Below are 16,591 nucleotides of genomic sequence, written 5' to 3' on the forward strand. Positions count from 1 at the left end.
TTGCATTAGTTATACATATGCTAAAAAAAAATGTACAAAACATGATACTAGTAATACACAAATCTAATATATGCATCTCTAGAACCAATGAAGATATTTGAGATGAGAAGATTTAACGAATTAATGTTTTGTCTCAAATAGAAACTTCGATGAACCAATGAAGATATTTGAAAGTTGTTATTATGAATCAGTATCTCAAGATCCGTCTACATGCATGAGATGATCATTCTATAGTCAGTATGAAATGAATAGAAAAATTTTAGTCACGTTACATGTCTTTGTATAAGACAAGTAGATAATTAACGAGCAACTGAATCTAAAAAAAATTTAATGATTTATCGAGAACAATATTTTTGTGATATAAAAAATTAAGAAAAAAAACACTTATGAAATCTTCTAAAAGAATTACTTAGGTGGTCGAGTTTGATATTATTTGAAAGTGTTTCGTCTACGTATTTAAAGATCTTTTATAGGTACTTTAAAAATCATATATTGTCATATCTACCTTCAATAATTATATTTTTAAATATCAAACAATAAAAGATTATGATTTTTTTGTAAGAATAATTGAATAGAAGAAATTATTATGAATTAACATATTTAGATATATCCACATACCTGAAATAATCTTTTTATGATCATTATGAAATGAACAAAATAATTGTTAGCCACATTACATGTCTGATGATAAATTAAGTAGGCAATTAATAATCAGATCGAATTGAAAAGATTTTAACTATTTATCATTGAAGATACTTTTGTAATATAAAAATTAAGACACAAAAAGTTTATTAAAATTCCAAAAGGAATTGCTTGGAGTTCAAGTTTGATGTTATTTTAAAATGTTTCTTTTTTTTTGGTTTTTAAAATATTATTTTTCTACGCAACTTAAAAAACGTATTATAGAACTCCATGAAAATGACATAGAATTTATTTCGATTTTAACTCAACAATTGATTTATCATTTCAATATAGAATTTGACTGAGGTTACACCTTTTTGAAAGGTTATAGACACATAGAATAATTGGGGGAAAAAATTATTTTAGACTTTTTACCCCCATAAAACAATCAATTTGGTCTTGAATTAAATGATGATTAATACTCAACTAACTAGTAGCTGCAAATTTGGCAGTTATTTAAGCAAGTGGGTAGAAAGTATGTTATTCATGAAGGACATTTTTAAAAAAACATTTTAAATTATTTTTCAAGAAGAAAAAAAATATAACTGTTCTTTATAATATTTTATTAGTACATTATTTTCCTGACTATTTTTATACTATTTTGTACTATATGACATGAAGTAACAAATGTTTTGATAAACGTGTCTTCAACTACAAAATAAAAAAGTAAAGATAAAACATTGGTCCGGTTACTAAAGATAAGGATTCGATATTTTAAAGTTAGTTGGAATTTTTCTCTTTTGTTAACAATTTCAGGAATATTTGCTTTTATTACTTTTTGGAATAATTGAATGAGAGCTTGAAGCAAGGATAAATTTATTTTGTGTAATTTATAGATTAATAGTTTATATAATGAAAAAAGTTAACTAATGTTTATGTTAAAATAGATTGATTATATTATTTAAGATACCACTCGTCTCTAAAATATGAGATACTTTATGCATTCCACTTCCCCCTTTTTAAAATAATTCTTTAGTAATTTTGTTTATTTGTAATTTTTGTGGACCAGTTGTAGCAAAAATTAGAAGAAAAGAATCACACTAGTGATTTAAGTTAAAACATATTTCTTCATTAGACGGTGAATTGAATATCCCGTAATAATGCAAGTAATTAATCATTATTTATTAAAATTTGAGCTTATCGCATAGGGCTTATCTAGTGTGGTTTATGTCATCTGTGTGATTTGCAGGCTATTATAAAGTGGAGAGTTTATCCGATGCATACAAAGTGTTCACCCGAAAGGCCGATGTTGTGGCAGAGATAGTAGCTATTGTGGGTTATCCAGAGGTTCCAAAAAAATATGATTTTTCTATTTTAGAATAATAACTAAAATTTATTTATTTATTTATCTTTAATAAAAATAGCCACAATGTCTACGACATATTTTAGATCATAACTTTTTCTAAAAAAATCGTACTCCATAAGATAATATCACATATATTGAAATAAATATAGTATTACTTGTTATTATCTTGCGTTCAAAACAATAAATCAATTTTTTTTGAAATAAATTGAAAAACAAAAGAAGCAAAAACTTCAATGAAAATATCTGAGGCCAAAATTAATTGTAATCCTAAAGGGTATCTGAGGTGTTGAATTACTTCTTCCCAAAATAAAATGAAAATACATATTGTTGGATTCACAGTACCTCAAAAAGGCCAATAACTTCATCGAACTGGAAGACTAAAACAACTAACACAACAGTTGATAATTATTTGTACGAAAATATGTAGAAGAAGTTCACAAATTCGATATAGAAATCGAGGTAAATGCCTCTCTATTTATAGCCACGATTTGAAGTTCAAATAATGTAAAAATATCGATTCGAAAATAATGATTGTCCGTCTTTGCAAGGAAAATAACATTCGTGAAATTGATTAAAATGAAATTTATGATTTAATTAAATAAATTAGTATTCCGTAAAATTAAACCAAAGAAATTTCATTGATCCAAAAAAATATCAATTAATTGGCTAAAGTCAAAGTCGAGCGAGTGACAACAAAGATGATGCAAGGTTAATCTTCTCTCAATCAATCCTTTTAGAACTCGTTTGGTAGAAAAGATAAGAGATAAATAAATCCAGAATTAATTTTTGAATGAGTTGATTTCATATTTGGTTGGGATGAAATTGTGAAATAATTTATTTCGATATTAATTATTCCATAATTGTAGTGTTATTGTTATCCCATATTGAAGATGGAATAACAATATTAAAATAATTTATTCCAAAATAACTTGTTTCCAACAAAACAAATAATAAAAATTAAAAGATGTCCTTTTAGGTATAAACACAAACCTTTCCTTTTTCATTTCTTATTCACGTCAACTTAACCCCAACATTACTTATAAAATATTATAATCTTTATGTTAGTATAAATTATGTAAAAAAAAAAAAAAAAGTGAAATGGGGTAGTCAAACATCCGTGAGTCTTTAAATATATATGTTTGTTCAACTTGTGTCTTTAAATAAGTATGATAAACCAATTACTTTTCAATTGACTAACTAATTTCATTAGTCTTTTAATACTCTTCTATGGCAGGGGATTATAATATGGGGAATTAAGTCTTCGCTAATAAAGTAAAAGCTCAGATAATCAATCAAACAAATAATGATTTTTTTTTTATCTACAACCATACTACTTGCACTTTATACAAGTTTTTTTTTTTTAACCTCGATAGATATTTTGATTTTGGATATAAAAATTTTCATTCATCAACTAAAATTAACTTTTGATTAGAGTTGAGGACTAGCTTACTTAGTAAGATTATTTTTTTCTTATCTTTCATAGTTGAATTTCAGGGTTTAAATTTTATATTAGTTAGGTATCATCCCTCTTCCTCTCCGATATAATAAAAAAATATCTTTAAATATTTGTAACTATTGAACTTTGATTCTTTTACTAAGAATTTTAATAAATAAATAATTATTTTGACTTGATTGATGTTAGCAAGAACAAAAAAGATAGTGTATTTTGCAATCATATATTGTAATCATATGCAATTACATATTGTATCACTAATTAATAATTTCATATCAGATTTCAAGTCAGATATACCTAAATAAATGTATTTTGCAATCATATACACTCTACATAGAAAAAGAGGCGAGCGAGAGAGGAGAGGAGAGTGAAATAGGAGGGAGGCAAGTGAGAGAGTCTATGTATCCCAGATACATGCGAATACATTTCAGATACATTCCAAAATACAATACATAGGGAGAAAGTCGAGTGAGCGAAGGAAAAAGGTGAGAGAGAGAGAGAGAGAGAGAGGGGAGAGAAGCAACCGAGAGAACCATTATATCCCAGATACATACAAATCCACTTGTATATAGTGTATCTGAAACAAATTATACATAATTTGGATCTCACATATTCGAGAACATGTATCTCGACACGCCAGATTCCAAGATCCTAAACTAGTGGAATTTGTACTGTTTCCAAAAAAAAAGAATTTAGATTTGCCTAATAAGTAGTCTGTTCCCCAAATTGTGTGACGACAACAGCCGCCGCCCACATGACATGTATCTTGAATCAATAATCCAAGAGAGAGAATGAGGAGACTGACAATGGTGTTACACATCGTATTGAAACAGAACGGATGAAATGAAGACTCACATCTGGTATCTTGTATGACAAGAATGTGCCACCAAAGCTTAAAAGCAAATTTTATAGAGCGGTTGCTATTCAATTTGATAGCTCTTTTAATTAAGTGAAAAGAGTTTTATTCAATTAACTACGTCTCGATCCCAACTAGTTGATATAAACTTTACCTACAACAGAAATGTTTCTTCAAAACTTTTGTAATCACTTCCCCTTTGAACTCTTCTACAAGAGAAAAAGAAGAAGAAAAAAGTACATTTAACCAACAGGACTAAAAAAATGTTTGGAACAGTCTTTCCAGTAAATGCAAGTCATAGAATTGAACCTCGAATCAGTTTTTTGGCTGCAGATGTTTAGATGATTTTCAGTCAGCGTTGTCATGTAATTCATCGTGGCTTGTTTTACCAACTTCAGAACCATTAATGTAGCCATTGGCATCGTTGTTGGAGTCATATACGTGCCCCAATTTCACGCGTTTGGTCTCTAAGTACCTCTTATTTTCTGTAGTTATAGGAGCCAACAGGGGAACTCTACCTGAAATTGCCAGACCATATCCTTTTAGCCCAACATACTTCGCGGGGTTGTTTGTCATCAGTTGCATGGTTCGAACACCCAAATCTCGTAGTATCTGAAATCAAATCAACAGGCTAATGTTCAATCGTTGAAGTTAACAGAAAAAATATAAACAGAAAATGAGAAGAAAGTCTCTGTGAGGGTTAAGGGAAGTTGTTATAAACATTTACCTCAAGAACATCGCAATTGTTTCATTACTAGCCGACAATTTTTGCAGATATGGGAATGTTACGAGAATGATTTAAAGTTGAGGGAATAAAATAGATACGAGCTAATAGCTCAGGGATCAGATCGACATTTACTATGAAATATAAAGGACTGGCAATTGCATATCTCCCTCTGGCACTCTCTGTAAATATATGATCAACAACAACATACCCAGGGAAATCCCACTCTCTGCTTACATAGAGTGTATGCAGATCTTACCCCTACCACGTGGAGGTAGAGAAACTGTTTTCGAAAGACCCTCGGCTCAAGTAAAGTAGATCGAAGTAGTGATAAAAAGGAAAAAAGGCAGTGAAGAAAACATGACAACTAATAGAAAAGTAGTGTCAAGCATGCATGGAACAGTAACCTCAGCTAAATAGTGCGATCACCTAGATATAATAAACAATAAACAACAGATGGTCACAAAACAAAAACAAATATATGATGAACCTTGTTAAAGAAACAGTAAAATCAAGGAGGACCTATAAAGATGTTAAGAGTTAGTTTTACAATCAAGAAAATGATAACTTCCTTTGCAGTCAATACCTGTGCACCAATGCCATACTCCCGTGAATCAACAGGTAATCCCAACTCTTCATTAGCTTCAACCGTGTCGTGCCCCTCATCTTGCAGTATGTAAGCACGAAGTTTATGTCCCAAACCTATTCCCCTTCCTTCATGCCCGCGGAGATATACTAACACACCCCTTCCAGCTTGTTCAATTTGGTTCATTGCAAGCGCCAACTGCTTACCACAGTCGCATCGGGCTGACCCAAATATGTCGCCAGTGAGACACTCTGAGTGCACTCTGACAAGGACATCTTTCCCATCTCCAACATCACCCTATTGAAATAGAACCTTGTCATGATGGTCACGAATAATCAGAAGGATGCTCCATATTTAATTAAATCATGTATTCACAGTATTACATTTTTTTTGGCCAGATTAGTCAAAGAAATGGAGCAGGCACAAATTATAGAGAAGTTAGTGATTATGGTCAGGTCATGTTGCCAGAGTTGGGCTGGCAGAACTACAAGATCATCTAAAGATAAATAAAGCCATGTGGAATATGGAAGAAGCAAGTTTATTCAGCCCTCTAATCACAACTTTGCTTACTTTGACCATGGCAATATGCTCAATTCCATCCAAGATAGACTTAAAACAGTAGGCTTTAAAAGGTCCCCACGTTGTTGGTATGGGTGCAGCAGCAGCGAGCTCCACCAGTTTCTCTCTTTTCCTTCTATACCTGCCATAGAATACAGAAGTCACATTTCTTCTCATTTGACGCAACTCATCGGGACACAAAAAAGTAATAGTTGGCTTTACAAAGTACTCTCTGAAACTAGATATTCATGAACAAATGGTTAGTCATGCTATCTTAAGAACAGTTACTAGAATACTTCAGGAAACGGGAAAGGCTTAGACTTGTCCAGTTTATGCATGACCTATAAGCCTATTCAGTTTGCCTGATTAATAAATCATCAGTTTGCCCTGTTATCTGTGTTTCACGTTGCTCATGTTGACGTGTCTACGCAGAATGAAAATTGTTGACCCATAAGATAAGTCAGATTCAGAATCATGCAACTGAGAATAAGACAATCCTGACATTTGAAAGATGTGTTTTTTATTTAATTCTGTAAAATCATGGTTTTGGATGACTTTGCAAAGGGATATGACAGTTTCAAGCACACAGAATCTTCCTTATGTTAAAGAATTGGCATAACCAAACACTAAGCAATAAAGAAAACAGTGTCTTTGACAGTAAAGGAGCAAATGAGAGTTGTCCATTCTCTAGATAAAGGGATTTCAACTAGCACTAATAGGTACTCCCCTCAGTCCAATTTTTAAGACATTACCATCAGTCCAGATATTTAAAACAATCACTACTCGGAGAGAAACAACTTTTTTCCAAGATTATGTCTTCTTTAAATAATTTTAATAACTTCCAACTTTTTGCAAAATCCAGGAATATAGTTCACCTTAGGCAGCTTCTGAGTGTATGAAGTTACTTTTGACGAAAGAAAGCCAATCGATGTCCAGAATTAACTTTAAAAAATGGACTGGTTGACCCTTCAACTTCGAATCATGTCATTCTTTCTCAATGGAGAGTTTTTGTCGGGGGTTGCTTTGGCGAGTTGATAGGTCAATTACCATAATATTTATCGCAAGTAAGGTTTTAGGTTGTACATTCCCTCAATATTCCAAGGCACGACATTTTCAGCCTTCATGGGTACAATCTCAGTTGAATTAATTAATACTTTGTTACTTCAAGTAGCAGGTGCTCATTATCAAGCTCTCAGTCCCCGTTTTCTTTTATAGCAAGTATCAACAACATCTCAGGAAATTCTTCATTTTCTTTGTCATGTCAAAAGGATGTTACCGGGACTAATAGGGGTCCTTTGGTTTGAAGACAAATTATACGGGGATTAGTTATCCTGGTATTATTTTTTATTGACTGTTTGGTTTGTTGTATTAAAAATAACATGCATTGCATAATTTCTAAGAAGAATTTGTTTGTTTACAAAAGTACCCTCCACCTTATTTAGCAAGAAAAAGAAAACGTTTGAGGACACCTAATGGGTAGTTTTGTCATTTTCATTGTTTTATCCCGGGATGACTAATCCCGTTACTATTATTTCATCCTCTGGAGGGATAACTTATCCTGGTACTAATTACTAATCTTGGTATAACTTATCCCACAATTAGTAACCAAACAAGGGATAAGATAGTACTAAATATTTATCCCTGGACTATCTATTCTTGTCCGGCATACCAAATGACCCCTTATGTTTTTTTGGATAAGCGCATGATTATTAGTGCTAGAATTGCAAAATGTTATTTTTGCATTTATCAAGTCTTCACCTGATCAAATCGGCAATGGATACAATCTTTAAGTTCTCAGCTTCAGCAAAATGACGAAGCCTCGGCAACCTGGCCATGGAACCATCATCATCAACAATTTCACAAAGAACAGCAACAGGGTCCAGCCCAGCCAATACAGCAAGATCAACAGAAGCTTCAGTATGGCCAGCTCTTTTTAGCACCCCTCCTTCTCTATACTTGAGTGGGAAAATGTGTCCAGGTCGGTTGAAATCCTCAGGTTTTGAATCAGCAGATGCTAAAGCCAAAACTGTTTTTGCCCTATCACGTGCGGATACACCTGTTGTGGTACCATATTTTGCATCCTATCAGATCCAACTAATTGGTGTCAATGGCTTTGAAAAAAAGGTGTCGTGGACACTAAATAAATATCATAGCAACACGCCCTATAGTATATGCTTTTGACTTCTGAACACGGTGCAACTCAAACCAAATTACAAACTGTAGTCATGACAAGTGAACAAAAGATTTTTCACGCCTCAAAAGCAATGTAATATGATTGGAAAAACAACTGATCTTGACCATTATTTCATGGACTATGATTAATAAAGAAAACCTCTTAATATGCTTACGCACAAACTGTGTGCTCCTGATAAAGTTCCATACCTATTGGATATATCGAAGAAAAGTTCAGTGCACAAGACTTAGCCCAGATGAGTGTTGGCTCTGGTCACTTAAGCAGGCATTAAAAGAGAGTAAAGTCAGAGTCGTAACAAGTATGGATGAAGGTAAATAGGAGATCCCCTAGGTTTTGGCCCAGCAAGCTAATAAAATGAATATGATGTATCTGTGTCTCTCCTTGATAGGAGGGTGTGGAGGTCGAGTATCATGGTAGAGGGTTAGTAGGTTGCCTAGTGCATATCTTTACCATATCAGAAGTATTAGTATTATTTTTATGCTTGCTTATTCTTTGATCGGTAGTATTACTAGATTGTTTCCTTCACTTCATTTATCTTATTATCATGTTGTTGTTACTGCTTCTTTTTCTTCTCTCCTTGAGCTGAGGGTCTACCAAAAACAGCCTCCCTACCTTCACAAGGTAGGGGTAAGGTTTATGTACACTCTACCCTCCCCAGACCCCACCTTGTTCTTGTTGGATTATGCTAGGTATGTTTACTGATGTATGTGTGTCTCAAAGTAATCGCTTTCAGATAGATGTTCACTTTTGAGATCAATCAATCCTCTTGCATAGAAAAAGCAGTTCGGATCACAAATATACTCAACAAAACCTATAGATGATTTTTTCTATTATGTATCCAATATGGATATATGACAAGCATTGTTATTGGACCAGCTCAAGGGCAACCATAGATCCTAATGAACATCACCCTCACACAATCTGCATCTTATTCTTAATAAAAGATCTGTCTTGAGGAATCTAATCATAGATATGATAAAGTAATCTTCTTTTTTTCTCAGGCCGAATAGTAGCTTCTAGAAGTATAAAGAAAAAGTAATGGACATACCACAGAAACAGTGAAAGCAGTACTGAGTTTCTCCTCATTTTCCTTTGGCGGCACCATTAGAGGAAGTTGAAGCCTGTCTAGGTCTTCACCTTTCATACTTACACACACAATTCCAGTTCCATGTTTTACAATGAAGGCCATTGCTTCAGGTGTCACCAATTGTGCTGCCATTATTAGATCACCCTCGTTTTCTCTGTCTTCATCATCTACAACAATTACCATCTGCAAGTCTTTTTCCAAATTACTAAGAGATGAAAGTACAAGTTTCGGCGTGTCCTCCAGAAATAGGAGGGGGGCAGGGCAGGGGGGGTTAGAGAGTTTATACCTCAATGGCAGAACTTAGAAAATGTACAAAAAAAAAAGTCCACATCTTAGGAGCAAACAAACCTTGCCCTGACGAATGTCCTCAATAGCCTCTGGAATAGAAGAGAATCCTTCAACGGCATGATCCAAGTCAAACTCATTAACACCAGAGAGAAACCCACTTCTGTTTGGAGTTATTACGGCATCAGGTGTTCCAACAGCTATTTCATTAGGTTGTTGCTGAATTGCAGTTTGTTCGACTCCATTATTAACGAAAGAACCTTTTCCTGCACCTTGGTTGTTAAAACGAGACCAGACATTATCTTCTCCTGATAATAATGTAGCCCGTAGTATTCCTCTACCACTTTTGAAGCTGAAGGTAAACTTTCTAGCAAAACTTAGCGAGGAGAAATCTGATTTATAGTTTGCTGTTGTTGGATTCACAAAATACAGACCATGGTCGGATCTAATAAGAAAGAGACATGAAAAATAATTATAGGTGAAGCCTTATATTAGAAAATAAGATGGCAAGCAAAGGAAGTAAAATGCTTGACTTGTTATATGAGCTGAAATATTCAACTTCTAGGAAGAAACACCCATTCATGCAACTTCATCCCATACCCATATATGCTCATAATCGACTAGTCAGGTCTACACATTCCAGAGCAACTTATGAAACTATTATTTTTCTCCATTCATCAAGTAAAAACAATATTTTCCATATAAGCACTGCACAACGCAATGTAACGGGAAAAACTATTTTCATTATGACAAGGGAACTCACAGCCACTACCCTTAGGGTGCGCACAAGGGTAACGGGAAAAACAATTGGAGCTAAAAGCTGCAATGATCATTCAATGAATGCAAGCTTTGGATTTCTGATGAGATAATTATGTCTTCAGTGATATAAATATTTTCATTCAGGGGTTTCTAAATTTTTGTAGCTCCAATAGTTCTCGTTTTTCATTGTAAAAGAAAATTAATTTAAGAAAGCTCAACATGAGACATACAAAAACCAACATTCTCGAATGTAGCCCTGAAGCTCTATACAGCATGGAATTGACGCTTTGCTTAGCCTAATCAGCGATTTAGTGTAAGCTCCAAGGCAATAATCAAGTATGACAGCTTATATGGGTATACACACCCACCCACATATTCTACGTTTGCGCCTTTCAACACTAAGCGTCTTTAACTGCACTTTGTGCTTAAACCCCAATAGACCTTAGAAGCTTTTCTACACATCTCACCTTCGATAACATTGACGAAAACAAGATAAAAAATAAGGTTTTCACTTATTATGTGCACCAACGACAGCTCATAGAATAACGACAGCACTATAGCTGTAAATTCTCTGTGATGTGGATTTCCTGCTGTATTAAATTCTTGCCCTGTTTCCTTCAATAAGCAAATAAAACCTATCCTCTTATTTTATTATAGCATACAGAATTTGTCTACCTTGGTTTCTTAAGCTGAATATATTAGTACCATCCAAAATAAACTCCTTCCGTCCCATTTTAACCGTCACTTTAGCTCAAAAAATTATTCCTTTAGGAATTCAAGACTAAAAGGGCAGCCCGGTGCACTAAAGCTCCCGCTATGCGCAAGGTTCGAGAAGGGCCCGACCACAAGGGTCTATTGTACGCAACCTTACCTTGCATTTCTGCCAGACTGTTTCCAAGACTTGAACCCGTGACCTCCTGGTCACATGGCAGCAACTTTACCAATTACTCCAAGGGTCCCCTTCCCTTTAGAAATTCAAGACTAAAGCTGAAAATTGTTTCCACTATACCCTTAATATTAAAGAATACTTATTTTCAATACTACACTATACATTGTTTTTCTTAATGGAGTGAAAGGAGCTAAAGTGACAGTTAAAATGGGACGGAGGGAGTATTTTGCTAATCTTGTACTCACACTCTAAAAGATTCCAACTTTTTTAATCACAATTTTCTACAAAAGCAATACACTAAATATTGTTTTTCTTAATGGGCGTGAAAATAGCTAAAGTGACTGTTAAAATGGGGCAGAAGGAGTATTTTCGCTAATCTTGTAATCACACGGCCCGAAAATATTCCAACTTTTTTAATCACAATTTTCTACATAAACACAACACAAAACAATGTTTTTCTTAATGGGCGTGAAAAGAGCTAAAGTGAAAGTTAAAATGGGACGGAGGGAGTATTTTTGCTAATCTTGTACTCACACCCTGAAAGATTCCAACTTTTTTAATCACAATTTTCTACATAAGCACATTATCCGAAGCAAGCAAATTCACACGCACACAAAAAATAAAACTTACAATAACTAGGTCTAAGATTTTCCTAGAATCCACCACACACAACCTAAAAAGGAACAAACTTTACAAGATTCTTGGAACTAAATACAGTAAGAATGAAATGGGGTTAAAAAAGAAGCCAAAATTAACCAATTTTTCAGTGATCTTTGCATTTTTCAAGCAATAAGAAGAAAAGGGTGTTCAAGAAAACTCACCGCAAATGAGAGAAACCCATTGAATTTTGAAATGAAGCTATTATTGTGCTGACCCAATTTGAGTATAAAGTTATAATCTTTGATGGAATTGAAGCTTGGAGAGTTGTGGATACAAGCAGTTGGGAGAAGATGCTCAAATGAGGACTTTGAACATGGACCGTCCGATTAGGATTTTACTTTTTTTTTGGATGTTGGAATTTTAAGGTCGTTTGGTAGCTTGCTAAATATATATATATATATATATATAGTAATAGATAAATTATTTATGATGAAATAAAATAATGAGAAATTTACATAAATTATATAGCGTAAAGGGTTAATTATCATTTTTTTCTATCCTTTTTTCAATTTACAGAAATCCCTTAAAAACATGATAATCTAGATACATTAATTCAAAAATTCAGATACATTAATTAGGGTTTTATGTATCAACACGTAATATTTAAAGCATGATACATTGAATATAGAGATAATTTATGAATCAGAATTAATGTATCCGGATTACTAAATTAATGTATCCGGATGAAAAGAAAGGATTTTTGAATTTTTTTAAAATGGATGGGAGTAATAGAAAATATGGTAAATAAATGAATGTAATTAGGTAATTTTTCCTAAAATAATATATAGATATTTTTATAATTTATATGTTCATCAGTTATGTGAATTTCTAAATTACAAATCAAACAATGGCTTCAGCACCTAGTTATATGGCCATAGGTCAGCCATCAATGGGGATGACTAACCAGCCTGCTTTATCCCACCATTGGAGGCGGATTTATGTAGATTAAAGGGAGTGCCACAATTTTTGGACGTCTTAGTTGAGATTTTGTATATAAATATATAAATATTAATCATGACATTTAAAGAAACGATAAATCTTGCGGTGCCAATAGTTAAATCTCAACTTCAACACTATAGAGATGCAAGTTCGAGTCCATGTGGTACTTTTTTGAAATTGGTTTACCATGTGGTCATCTGATAGCATCCACGTCATTAAAATTGACGGACTTCAATGGAAAATCAAGAATATGTTTATGACGAATGAAGTGTTCAAATTCAAGCCCAAATGGAAGACGATTGGGCCACGTGAAGCCCCAAAGTGAGCCCAAAAAGATGAATATTCAAAATCAACGTTTCCTAGTTTAAAAGTTCCTTATTTGAAAGTTTCCTAGTTTAAAAGTTTCCTAGTTATTATTTCCATAAAAGTAAGAATTGAATCCCATTCTATTTGGGATAGGTTTTTCCTATATATATGGGTAGGTTTTATTATTTTAAGAAGACATAATGATTAATATTATTTGAGAGGTTTATCTTATTTACACCTTCGTTTGTGGTGACTATGGATTTATCTTACAACCTTATAAGAACGATTCTTTAAGAGGTAAGATTAATCTTTAACTTGATGTCTTTGGTTCTTATTCGTAAATTAAAGAAGGTGATTAGTCTTATACTAATTGTTGTCTCTAATTTCTTCGAAATAGGGGTATAAATCACTTTTGATCTAAGTTCTTGAATTGACTCTATTAGTATTATAATTAGTTTTAATTCGCTAATTTTGAATACTAAGATCAATTAGGGTTCTTAGCACATTTTTTGAATTTGGGGATTTTCTTCTTTAATTTCACATATCTTTCAAGTTTTGTCTTTAATCTTTATAATTTCGCTTACCCATTATTTTCTTGGTAATTTAGGTAACCTGATTCTTATCATCATCTTTTTGGAATGAATTTATTATTGAAAAAATGTATATAAGTAGAATAGAATCCTAGGGTACAAAACTATAGATCTTGTATAAAAGTTTACTAATAAATAGAATTCTAGGGTATAGAGAATCAATTCGAATTCATGTCGGGGCGGTCGACTACTGAAGCAATCTATCTTATGCGAAAACTGGTGGAAATATTTAGGGAAAGAAAAAGGGATCTTCATATGGTATTCATCGATCTTGAAAAGGCTTATGACAAAGTCCCGAGGGATGTTCTTTGAAGGTGTCTGGAGGCCAAAGGTATTCCGATGGTGTATATTAGGGCAATAAAGGATATGTATGCTGGAGCCAAGACTCGAGTTAGGACGGTAGGAGGTGACTTAGAGCATTTTTCTGTTGAGATGGGACTACATCAGGGATTTGTGCTGAGTTCTTTCCTTTTTACCTTGGTGATGGATGAGCTGACACGGTCTATACAAGAGGAGCTTCCATGGTGTATGCTATTTGCAGATGACATAGTTTTGATTGATGAGACTCGAAACAGAGTTAATGATAGGTTGGAGGTTTGGAGACAAACTCTGGAGTCCAAAGTTTTGATTTGCATTGCCTTTCATTTCAGCTGATATATATATATATATATATATATATATATATATATATATATATATATATATATATATATATATATATATATATATAATACTGTGATTCTCCCTTTCTTGGGATTGTTACTTTGAGCCGAGGGTCTTTCGGAAACAGCCTCTCTATCTCCATGAGATAGTGGAAAGGCCTGCGTACACTCTATTCTCATCAGACCCTACTTGTGTGATTTCAATCTGTATGTTGTTGTTGTTGCTTGTAATAAATATTAAATATAGTCGTTGTTACTGTTCAAAATAGCTAGCACCTGAAGCTTATGCTAAAAGTTTGCTAATAAATATTAAGTATAGTTGTTGTTCTTGTTCAAAAATAGCTAGCACCTGAAGCTTATGCTGCATATAATATTGTTCACAATAGTATCTTCAACACCATCCAACCTCAATATTTAAAAAATAAAAAATAAAATTTCAAATAGTTATAAAATGATAAAAAGGTGACACATCACCTTTTTTATCTATAATCTATATATAGATTAATTGCACAAAGAGTTTTTTGTTATATCGTAATATGTGGTTGTCCATGTCAAGCCACTACTTTTTTACTTTTTCTTTCCATTTTTTTCTTCTCCTTTTTCCTCCACCCAAAGTTGCCCCCCCCCCCACTTGCTAAATTTCATCATTCGCAATGGCTATAAATAGCCACTTCAATTATGCAATTTATAACACGGAAATTATTCTCCTCTTTCTCTCTTTCTCTCTTTCTCTTACTGTTTCATACTATTTCTCCTTCTTATCAATTTGCTAAATTAGTTTATTTTATAACACATTATTACCACGAGCTTTCATCACTTTGATCTATTTTTAAAAGGTAACAAAAGGGTAAGAATTTTATTTTCTTAAAATGTGTAATATCTCTAAACTTGAATTTGTTACTATTGATATATCTGGAAAAGGCTATTCATCATGAGCACTGGATGCTGAAATACACCTAAAATCAATGGGTCTGACAGACACCATAAAAATGACAATAAGGCATCTAGTCAAAACCGTGTCAAAGCCATGATATTTCTCCACCACCATCTTGACAAGGGGTTAAAATTACAGTACCTCACATTAAAAGACTCATTTAAACTGTGGAAGAATCTAAAATAAAGATATGACCACCTGAAGTTAGTCATTCTTCCACAAACACATTATGATTGACTCAATCTTGTTATATCCCATATTTTTTTTCCACAATAGGACATTTTTGGGATAACGGTAACAAGTCAAGGGCAAGGCTATGTTTGATTTTGTTGGATACATAATTCTTATGACTAAATTGGGATGTGGAAATATTGGAAAAGTTTAAGGGTAAAATTGAAATTTCACATGTGGAAATACTATAAAAGGTTAAGGAAAAAATTGAAATTTCACATGTGGAAATACTATAAAAGGTTAAGAGCAAAATTGAAATTTCAATTTGGAAATATTAGAAAAGGTGAGGGGCAAAATGGTAATTTCACATAGGAGTCTTTATCTTCCAACTCCTAGAACTTTCAAGAGAATTGGAAGAAGATAGAAGAGCAAAAACTCTAAGGAAAACATAGAGAGAGTTCGGCCAAGGAGAAATATTTTTACTCCTTGAAATTTCATCCCCAAAAATTATTTTCTCCTAGTATTTCTACTAATTCAAGGATCCTCTACAACATGATGAAGTTATTTTGGAAGATAGGAGTCTTGTTTGGTTAATTGGGTGTCTTGGTGAAGTGAAGAAGTTGGAAGAAAAAGGTAAGAATTAATCCAATTTCATTATGTTATGAAGTTTGTTTATGTTGTAGTAAGTAGAGATGTGTAGAATTCATGGAAATATGGAAGTTATATGATTGGATTTGGACATATGAATAAGTTATGTGTATGTAAGATTGTTGACAAGAAGACTTGAATTTTTGTGTAGTATTTTAGTAGTAGTTATGAAATAGTAGTTATGGTAAAAATTTTATGTTGGAATTGGAAGTTGAATGAATTTATTGAAGTTGGAAATATGGGTTAGGTGATGAAATGGAAAAAATTAAGTTTGTATAATTTGTTAGTTGTTGTTATAATTTT

At 33.0% G+C, this 16,591-nt stretch overlaps 1 protein-coding gene across 2 annotated transcripts; it reads right to left on the bottom strand.

The window, feature by feature from the left end:
- Positions 1–4,361: 4,361 nt before the first annotated feature.
- Positions 4,362–12,387, bottom strand: LOC129898217 (bifunctional riboflavin biosynthesis protein RIBA 1, chloroplastic-like). Of its 2 annotated transcripts, XM_055973092.1 has the most exons (8): positions 12,200–12,387; positions 9,794–10,175; positions 9,407–9,628; positions 7,923–8,245; positions 6,177–6,306; positions 5,607–5,903; positions 4,606–4,908; positions 4,362–4,505 (listed from the first exon to the last, which is right to left on the bottom strand). In XM_055973092.1, the coding sequence occupies exons 1-7, from the start codon at positions 12,217–12,219 to the stop codon at positions 4,645–4,647; spliced, it is 1,638 nt and encodes a 545-aa protein (XP_055829067.1). In that variant the 5' UTR covers positions 12,220–12,387; the 3' UTR covers positions 4,362–4,505; positions 4,606–4,644. The 2 variants fall into 2 exon arrangements, with proteins under 2 accessions (XP_055829067.1, XP_055829066.1); XM_055973091.1 differs by having other exon boundaries at positions 4,362–4,908; positions 12,200–12,386.
- Positions 12,388–16,591: the final 4,204 nt, after the last annotated feature.

This window comes from Solanum dulcamara, chromosome 1 (assembly GCF_947179165.1).
Source record: "Solanum dulcamara chromosome 1, daSolDulc1.2, whole genome shotgun sequence".
In the NCBI taxonomy this organism is placed as follows: Eukaryota; Viridiplantae; Streptophyta; class Magnoliopsida; order Solanales; family Solanaceae; genus Solanum; species Solanum dulcamara.

Excerpts from the sequence above, each read along its gene's own strand:
- LOC129898217 (XM_055973092.1), bottom strand. The coding sequence starts at position 12,219 with ATGGGTTTCTCTCATTTGCG. Across the intron at positions 8,246-9,406 it reads CTGCTTTCACTGTTTCTGTG|GATGCAAAATATGGTACCAC; the intron begins GTATGTCCATTA and ends TGGATCTGATAG. Across the intron at positions 5,904-6,176 it reads AGCATATTGCCATGGTCAAA|GGTGATGTTGGAGATGGGAA; the intron begins GTAAGCAAAGTT and ends CTATTTCAATAG.